This window comes from Penaeus japonicus, unplaced genomic scaffold (genome assembly GCF_977035675.1).
Source record: "Penaeus japonicus unplaced genomic scaffold, GWHDUDI00000001_assembly GWHDUDI00000003, whole genome shotgun sequence".
Classification (NCBI taxonomy): Eukaryota; Metazoa; Arthropoda; class Malacostraca; order Decapoda; family Penaeidae; genus Penaeus; species Penaeus japonicus.
Genome location: NW_028234405.1, coordinates 30,870,914 through 30,880,913, shown reverse-complemented (window position 1 = coordinate 30,880,913; position 10,000 = coordinate 30,870,914). Strand labels below are relative to the sequence as shown.

At 35.5% G+C, this 10,000-nt stretch overlaps 1 protein-coding gene across 1 annotated transcript in view; it reads left to right on the top strand.

Annotated features, from left to right (window-relative positions):
• The window catches only part of LOC147472153 (uncharacterized), a 3,774-nt gene extending 1,356 nt beyond the window's left edge, over positions 1-2,418 (top strand). Inside the window, exons 3-5 of the mRNA XM_086534614.1 lie at positions 1-1,828; positions 1,961-2,202; positions 2,383-2,418. The exon at positions 1-1,828 is cut by the window's left edge and continues 323 nt beyond it. Coding sequence (XP_086390740.1) covers positions 1-1,828; positions 1,961-2,202; positions 2,383-2,418 — 2,106 coding nt within the window. The remainder of the gene's footprint in view (positions 1,829-1,960; positions 2,203-2,382) is intronic.
• The last annotated feature ends 7,582 nt before the right edge of the window (positions 2,419-10,000 follow it).

Sequence of the window (10,000 nt, the reverse complement as noted above, 5' to 3'; positions counted from 1 at the left end):
CTCAAAACGGATTTTTTTTATAAGGACGTAACTGTGGGAGTAGTGCCTAAATTACCCATAGAAGGTGTATCATTTATATTGGCAAATGACTTGGCAGGAGATAGGGTATTTGTTAAAACCAAAACTAATGTTGCAATTCTAAGAACTCCAGACCTAAACAGCGGTAGAGAGATGGCAGAGGATGTGATGGATGTGTTCCCTGCCTGTGCGGTCACGAGGGCCATGAAGATTCATGGGCGTGTTGAACATAAACCTGCCCATGATACTCACAAGAAAATACGCGTGAGTGAGTGTGCGTCTAATAATGACAAGGTATGTGGTGATGGAATTGATGCGAGTGGTGATGAGATAGCCTCATTGTTTAGCCACAAGACTGGTGTTAGAGAGAACAAGCTAAGTGGTTTCCCTGTTGACAAAGAGAGGCTTGTAGATCAGCAAAAATGTGACGCAGAACTGTGTAAAATTGCTGAATTAGCTTGGTCAGAAGCTGAGGTGTCAGGTGTACCTACGGGTTACTATAAGAAGGATGGCATCTTGATGAGAAAATGGAGGCCTCGCCACGTGGGTGCAGGAGACGAGTGGCAGGTAATACACCAGGTCGTTGTTCCAGTCCCCTATAGATCACAGATCCTCAGCCTTGCACATGATTCACCGTTGGCAGGTCACATGGGTATTAATAAAACATGTAGAAAAATAATGAGCCATTTTTATTGGCCGGGACTACGCAAAGATGTAGTAAAGTATTGTAAATCGTGTCATCAGTGCCAGGTCGTGGGAAAACCTAATCAGAAAATTCCTGTTGCACCCCTGTATCCAATTCCTGCGATCTCTGAACCTTTCAGTCACGTAATTATAGACTGCGTTGGCCCACTCCCCAAAACAAAGTCTGGGAATAATTACCTCCTCACTATCATGTGTTCCAACACTCGGTATCCTGAGGCGATTCCTTTACGTAATATTAGTGGCAATAGAATTGTCAAGGAACTAATGAAATTCTTTTGTACATATGGGTTACCTAGGGTGATTCAGTCCGATCAGGGCAGTAACTTCCTTTCTAAAGTGTTCCAGTCAGCCATGCGACGGATGGGCATACAGCATCAGGTGTCAAGCGCTTATCACCCAGAGTCGCAGGGCGCACTGGAGAGGTTCCACCAGACATTAAAAAATAGGGTACGGATTTACTGCCTTGAGACGGAGGAACAGTGGGATGAAATGGTTCCACTCTTGTTGTTTGCCATTAGGGAGTGTGTACAGGATACACTGGGGTTTAGCCCATTTGAGCTTGTGTTTGGGCATGAGGTAAGAGGTCCACTCAAGATGTTGAAAGAAAAATGGCTGAATAACGATGATAAATCTGATATACTGAAGCATGTAATGGATTTTCGATTTAAACTTAACAGAGTTTGTGAGCTGGCAAGAGCGAATCTCGGTGAGGCACAGAGACGGATGAAGATGTGGTACGACAGAGATGCTCAGTCACGATCATTTTCACCAGGAGAAAAGGTACTCGTCTTTCTACCCGTCCCTGGGCAATCACTGAGGGCTCGCTATTTTGGACCTTGTATGGTGGAGAAAAAGCTAAGTGACCTTAATTATGTTATTCAGACTCCTGGTAAACGTAAACAGTCACGACTTTGCCATGTTAATCAGATAAAGAAGTATGTGGAACGAAATGAGCCACCTATAAGAAAATGTAAAGATGGTAATGTAATCATGCTTAATGAAGTGAAGAACGTAATCAGTAATGATCACGAGAATGACCATGATCCTCTTTTCAATGTACCTCACTCTAAATTGGTTAATTCAGATGTTCTTAATAATTTAGAAAGTAAGCTTGGACATCTTGATTTATATAAACAACAACAATTAACTAAATTACTTTTGGAATTTTCATCTCTATTTTCTGATGTTCCGGGTCGCACTAGTCTAATGTATCATGATATAGATGTTGGTGGTAAAGGCCCAATAAAACAACATCCATACAGAGTTAATCCCACAAAATGTAGCCAGTTGAGAGATGAGACCCGATACATGTTGGAAAATGGAATCATTGAGCCAAGTGTGAGTGCCTGGAGTTCCCCATGTATTTTAGTACCTAAGGCTGATGGAGGAATTCGATTTTGTAGAGACTTCAGGAAGGTGAATACCCTAACTAGGGATGATTCATATCCTATACCTCGTATTGATGATTGTATTGACCAGGTGGGCAAGGCAAAGTATGTAACCAAGATAGACATGTTAGAGGGTTACTGGCAGATTCCCTTGACTGAAAGAGCGAAAGAAATATCTTCATTTGTGACACCAGAGGGACTCTTTCAATGCCGTTTGGTTTAAAAACAGCTCCCGCAACCTTCCAGCGTTTAATTAATGGTCTAATTTCAGGATTACATGGATGTAAAGCTTATCTGGATGATATAGTAATTTTTAGTGAAACCTGGATGGAGCATCTGGAGAGGTTGCAGGCACTGTTTGAAAGGCTCACTGCAGCTAACCTAACGGTAAACCTTGCCAAGAGTGATTTCGCTCATGCACGTGTCACTTACCTCAGATATACTGTTGGCCAAGGACAAGTCAAGCCTTTGAATAGCAAGATTGATGCCATTGACAAATATCCAGTACCCAAATCGAAGAGAGAGGTGATGAGGTTTCTCGGCATGGCTGGCTATTATAGAAGGTTTGTGATGAATTTTTCTGATATTGTTGTTCCATTAACTGACTTATTAAAGACAGCGGTTAAGTTTACTTGGTCAAATTCGTGTGAAAATGCATTCAAGACGATTAAAGCCATGTTGATATCCTCACCTATCCTCATCTCACCTGATTTTGACAAGAGTTTCACGCTCTATGTAGACGCTAGTGACAATGGGGCTGGGGCAGTGTTATGTCAGGCTGATACAGCTGGCATTGATCATCCAGTTGGTTATTTTTCTAAGAAATTTAATAAGCATCAAAGAAATTACTCTACCATAGAGAAAGAGACACTTGCTCTAATTTTAGCTTTGAGGCACTTTGAAGTATATTTATATCCTACTAAGGAAGCTGTAAAGATTTATACGGATCATAATCCTTTAACATTCATATCTAAAATGAGTTGCAAGAACCAGAGAATTCTAAGGTGGAGTTTAGAGCTTCAAAAATATAACCTTAATGTTAACCATATAAGGGGAAAAGAAAATGTATTGGCTGATGCTTTGTCCCGAGGATAAGCTAAGAATAATGGTTGTAAAAAAGTTTTATTTAACATGCTTTATATTCGGTTTCCAATTATCTATATTTGTTTTGTATAAACTAATCTTCTCTCTATCTCCCTGAGAAGGTTTCTGTAATTCAAGCAATGGTAATGTACTGTTGTGTATAATGATTAATTCTATGGAATAATTAAAGGAAAGGTCATGACTGATATCCCCTATATCATGCACTATGATATGAGATGTTAACTGTGAAAAAAGTAACACTTTTTTTCTTTTAAGGAGGGAGGTATTACATGGCTGACCCTGAACGCCCACTTGACCATCGACCTGTGCATGACAGCCCCTGCATGATCTCCATAGATGACCTCATAATGTTATCCTCGAGACAGTGACGGACTGACAGGACTCGGAACTTGTTCGACGACACTAAAGATTTAGATTTCGGTCTATTCGACTCTTAAAGGGGTTGTAGGGGGTAGCTACGGTTGAAGGAGGGAGAACGACCTTGGACAAGGTAGTGGAAGGAGGTGACGATGGCTGGTCGGTGGTCGGCGGAGCCGGGTTGTGGTTACGATATTTTATATCTATTATTGTAAGTTGCCCTGATTTATTGTCTTATATGTATGTATATATATTATTCTATGTTATCATTATCATCATTGAAGTGTCTAAATGAATGTGCTCAAGAATTATGCATATTTTTGTGAATTTGTTTGTTCTACCGGTGAAGGTGTAAATATAATTTATATAAATCAATTGAAAAGTGACTTTAAAACTCCTACCTTAATTACTTATTCATATTACATGCTATACTACTGATAAACAAATTATATTGTCCTAGTTAAACTAAAATAAGAAATGATAATGAATAAGAATATGAATAGATCGTAAGAATATGGTAACAAGCAGTGAGTTATAACGTCAGTGATTGCAACAAAGTTGAAAATAAGGACATCTATATACAAATGAATATTGAAGGAAATATAATCGTAATCTAAAAGGAACAAAAGGATAATTACTCTTTCGATCATACTTGACATCAATTTATTTTACTTAGATTGGGTTCCGTTATGCACCCTGTTCTGGAACAACCGATGTCATTGCTAAAGAACAAAAGCTACGTTACAATATATATATATATATATATATATATATATATATATATATATATATATATATATATATATATTTTTTTTTTTTTTTTTTTTTTTTTTTATGCATTCATACAAAGATTTTCTCCCGTGAGTTATCTCCTATGTTACATTCACTGCAGTAAATATCCAACTTGCATCAAATGTTTCATTCAATATTCATGAACCGCCATTAACAAAGTAAATTAACATCAGGCGTAAACCAGCGTTGCATTTGCCTGAAACGAATTCGAAATTCTCAACTTTTCTACCTAAAATCATAGAACCATTCAAACTAATATATATATTTATATACATACATACATATATATATATAATATATATATATATATATATATATATATATATATATTATATATATACATATATGTATATATATAGATATATATATATATATAATATATATATATAAATATATATACATATATGTATATATGTATATATATATATATATATATATATTATACATATACACATATATGTGTGTATCTATAAATATATAAATATGTTCTTATATGAATACAAATATATGTAAATTAATTCATATGTATATGCATACATACATACACACACACATACATATATATATATATATATATATATATATAATATATAAATATATATATATATTCATATATATATACATATATATGTATATATATATACATATTCATATATGTATATATATACATATGTGTATATATATATACATATATGTATATATATATGTATATATATATACATATATGAATATATATATATATAAATATAAATACATATATACATATATATATATATGTATATATATATATATATATATATATATATATATATATATACATATATATATATATATATACATATATATATATAAATATATATATGCACATATATGTATGTATGTATATTAGAAAATTATTGTATCTATCTATCTATCTATATATATATTTATATGAAGAAAATATATATATGTATATATATATATATATATATATATATATATATATATATGTGTGTGTGTGTGTGTGTGTGTGTGTGTGTGTGTGTGTGTGTGTGTGTGTGTGTGTGTGTGTGTGTGTGTGTGTGTGTGTGTGTGTGTGTGTCGAGATCAGTTATGATCGGACATCTATTCAAAATGTGTTACAATCACGGTCACTTTACATAGTAACGTATGATATTAATATCATTATTTTGAATCTACCAAAAATTAGCGTTATCAATGTCTGAAGTGAATTAGGATATTATTCTGAATTAACTTCCAATATTCTAAATGCGGGGATCGAATAAACAAGCTAAGGAAACCGGGGCCTATAGTTTGCTTCCCTGGTCCTGCCCATTCCTTCACCACGGCGAACTCTCCGCAAACAGATGGGTTTCTGTTGGAGAACTCCTTTTGGCTTACTTTTAAGTGTATATTGTATACCTCGAGTAATTAAATATATTTCAAATGGTGTGTAAGGGGAAGGGCATAATGATCACTGAAAGATTCAGAATTCTCTTCCTTCATCCCGGCCATTTCTCCGCACGTAGAGTAATTGGCCAGAGACGGTCACAGGCTGTCAAAGCCTTACCTCCAACGGTGTTATTATAGGGAGATAAGAGCTATGGCCAACGGTTAAATGTTTTTGTTTCTTTGTGTTATTTGACAAATAAGGGGGAGATAATAAAGCATATAAAGTAAACCTACCGATAAATTTCATTCGACAAGAGGATAATAACTCAGGGATGAATAATTTAGAATGTAAGAAAAAAGTAAATAAATAACCCATTATAAAGATTTGATAAACCTATTGAAAACCCTTAAGGAGTTCAGTAATAACGAATAGACTCAACCATAATCCTATCATCTAAAAGCCCTTTTTATGTTGTGTTATTATTCAATGGATGTTAAATGGGAGATCACTATTTTCTTTATTATAACCCACATATTATAAGGAGAACCCTACCAAACCCAAGCCAAACAAGCCTTTAAACATCAAAATCCACACTATCATTGTTTTTATCATTTTTAGAGGTTTTCCTCAAGGGTTCCTCTTAAAAATAAACACCTGAGTGGTGGCGGCATTATTGTAAAATAGCAAGTAATGGTTGTTTACATATAATATACCGTAAATATGGTGGCACCAATAACTTTCGTTGTTGACACCAAACTTACCCTGTACACGTGGTGGCTGTGGTTCAGGCTTGAGCTTTTTTCGTGGAGTGAATGTCTCTTAGGATATTTAAATGAAAATTTTGGTTTTAAACAAACAAATGATAACAGACGAGACGAGTTGAAAATGTCATTTAAAGATAAATTACTTTTGCTTGGTATCTATATTGTGAGGATGATTTCAAGAAATTGTATTTAGTTGAAGGAAGACCGATTTTGTTGCCGAGTAAGGATGAAACCTTATGCTTGCAAAAACTTAATGTAATTATGCGGTTTCAGTAATTCTATGGAGTGGATGCATTACTAGAAAATATAAATCATATATAAATGTATCATTTAGCAAAGTTGTAGCTTACAACAGGCACTTAGTCAAAGGTGACATTCCCCAAACATAGCTATAATTCTGTTATATAATAGTGATTTATGCAACAGTAATCATGATCACCAAAGGGTTTAGTATTATGATGGATGGAAAGAGTATCTGGTCAGCAGTAGAAGTAGCTGAAGTGCCATTGGCAATTTTGGTAAAGTCAGCAGTGAAGAAGTCATGGCTTAAAATAGGTTGCACTAAACAATTAAAGATTGAAACTTGGGAGGACTTTTCAATTAAGACACATTTGGAGAATAGGTTGAGAAGATGAAATTGTTCTCAAAGGATGATGAGGCAAGGTGTGACCTAGCATGCACCAAAGTTGTCAGTTTCATCAGACAACACTTCAGCCCATGACTTCTAAATGGGAAACATAGATAATTGGCAGCCACTTAAAGAACGAATAAAAAAGACAGTAGTTCCACCCATTAATCCACTGCAGACATGACATACATGACGTAGGGCTTTTGGCCTGACGACGGCCGTCATGACGCTCGGGGAATTTGGATCACTTTGCTATTTTATTGTGCTATGAGAAAGAAGTGAATGATGATGGCAATTACAGTCATAATTACGGTAATTACCGTAATATTAAGCTAACTTAACGTCCGAAACCTAGATGGCACCACTTTCTCCTAGCGCAAGCAGGAGAAAGAGCCTTGGATGACACCCATTCACTGTCTCTAGCAGCACTATCATTATAGAGCGATGGAACACAGCAAGTTGACGACCTCTTGCTCTAAGTACCCAGATGAGGGATGTGCAGGCAGGACGAGAAGAGGAAGGTGACTCAATCCACGTGCTCATGTGCCAATATGGATGCCTTTCACTGTGGCACTCACAGTCACAAGCACAGGTTTCCTTCCTCTTCCCTATCTCTTCATGCTATCTTCATTGTAGGTGGTTATATGTTTTTTATTCGTTCATGACAGCACAAAAATAAGAAAAAATAAAGTTGCTTTTTGTCCTCCCATAAAACAGCAATACTTCTATCACACTGAGTTTTAAGAAAATGAGGCAATATGGATCATATACTACAATTTTAGTCAACTGCAGCAATGACAGAGCCTGTCATATGGCAGATATAAGTCTCTAAACTCAATAAAACACAAAAATGGCTCTAGATGTACAATGAGTGACTGAAAGAGATTAGGAAGATTCAAATTATGTTGCTTCAAGCTCAATCTCTCTAAAATAAAACCCATCCTGGAGACTGGGCAAGCGAATCTATCCCCGTCCGCAATGGGTTAATTAAGGCTTATGAAGCCTATAAAGAATTAACATTAAAGGAATATAATTGAACTTTTAGCCCAAGGTATTTGTAAATGAAATAAAAGGAGAATATTTGGGAATAGTAGAACAAATTTTAGATTTGACAGTAGTATTAGAGAAATTTAAAGATAGTTACTTCTAGAAGGTGTAGTACTTGTACAAAGGGGGGGAAAGCAGAATAAAAATGAGGATGATAATGATTTAAGTAGAGTAGCAGATGAAGTGTCGCACGAGGTAACCCCTCCCCCTCCCCTCCCGTAGATTCCATGGCAGAGGACGTGAAGTTACAGGATATACTAGGTGTAATACGAATAGGAACAGTAAAAGATTAAATAGATTTTGTACTTAATGTAATACTAATACTCATTGAATGAGTTTTTGGGATTCGTGGTCAGTGATTCATGTGTCAGTATGTGGGAATACTACCACATGTGAAGTTGACACGGGATCATCTCATACCATAATCCCTAAAGAATGTGTAAATTGGCTTAGACTAGATATAGTCCGTAACAGACAGACGAAACTGTGTTGGAGTAACAATAAAAAAAAAGTATTTCTTTTTCGGAATGTTAAAAGTACCAATAGTAATTTGAAATTTATGAACTGTAAATAAATGGTTGCCAGTAATAGAAAAAAAGAAGATTAGATTATGAGCCTCTGCTTGGCTGTGATGTATTGAATATATCTCCATCATTGGTACTAGAAAATAACAAGAAATAATAACTTGGGGTGGATATAGCCAAGTTTATTAAGTACTAAGAAACATAAAATGAAATTAAGTAGTTATGGCCAAGTAAGTAACTATTGAGAGTAAACAATGGGATATTTATTTACATAATCAGGAAAGAATAAAAGTCCAGCCATTTAAACCAAACTTATTGTAGTTCCTTATATTAAGGGATGACTAAGGGATTTACGAGGATTAAGACAAAATTGCAAGAATTTCCACTGGATTCTAAACGGTATCAGTGGATATAACTTACCACCTTGTACAGGTCAAGGTGGTAATAGATGTGTTAACAATTATTGACAGTTACTCCAGGTTTGTAGAATTGTATTTTCTAAAACGAAAAATATCCTCAAGTGTTAGTTAGTGCAAAGATTGAACAGTATGTGGATTACTTTGGCGGACCGGAATTAAATTAGTATTTAAAAACAAAGAAATAGATAGTGTATGGGCAGGGCATGAAATTATTCCACCATACAATCAAATAGGCAACGGCCTTGTAAAAAGAGTTCACGGAACTATGAAACAAATACTTAGAACTCTTTGCAATGGGGAATCACATAAGTGGCCATCTCTGTTGAACCACCTAGAAAAGTATTTAGATAGAACTACACATGGGACCACTGGAGTAAGTCCGTGGTGGGCCACCACCCCAGCTAGTAAGTGGTGACTGTCTATCAAAAATTGAACCAGAGAATGATGAAAAAGCCAAGGTACATGAAATTGTGAGTGAAATAACAGACGGGAATTAAGAAATATTTTGACAGGTAGAAATTAGGATGGTACAGTGTAAAGCTAGAAGTGGTTGCATTTACTTTTATTAAAAGAGAGATATTCGCACGTGGCAATAATCGCAAATGTCAATTGAAGTGGCAAGGACTTTTTGAAACGGTAGAAGTAATCAGGGATGAGGGTGCTCACAAATTGAAAGGTGTAAAGTTAGGTGTGATGAATTCTTTGTTGGGAATTGTATTAGCAATGACGATGTTAGTGCTAAAGAAGATTTAAGTGCACATAGAAATGACCCTCAGAACAGGGGTAGAACAGAAGACAGTAGTGATAAGGACACGGATATAGACGATGAAGTACCAGATCGTATATGAAGCAAGTCAATTATGGCCAGAGGCATTGGCAAAT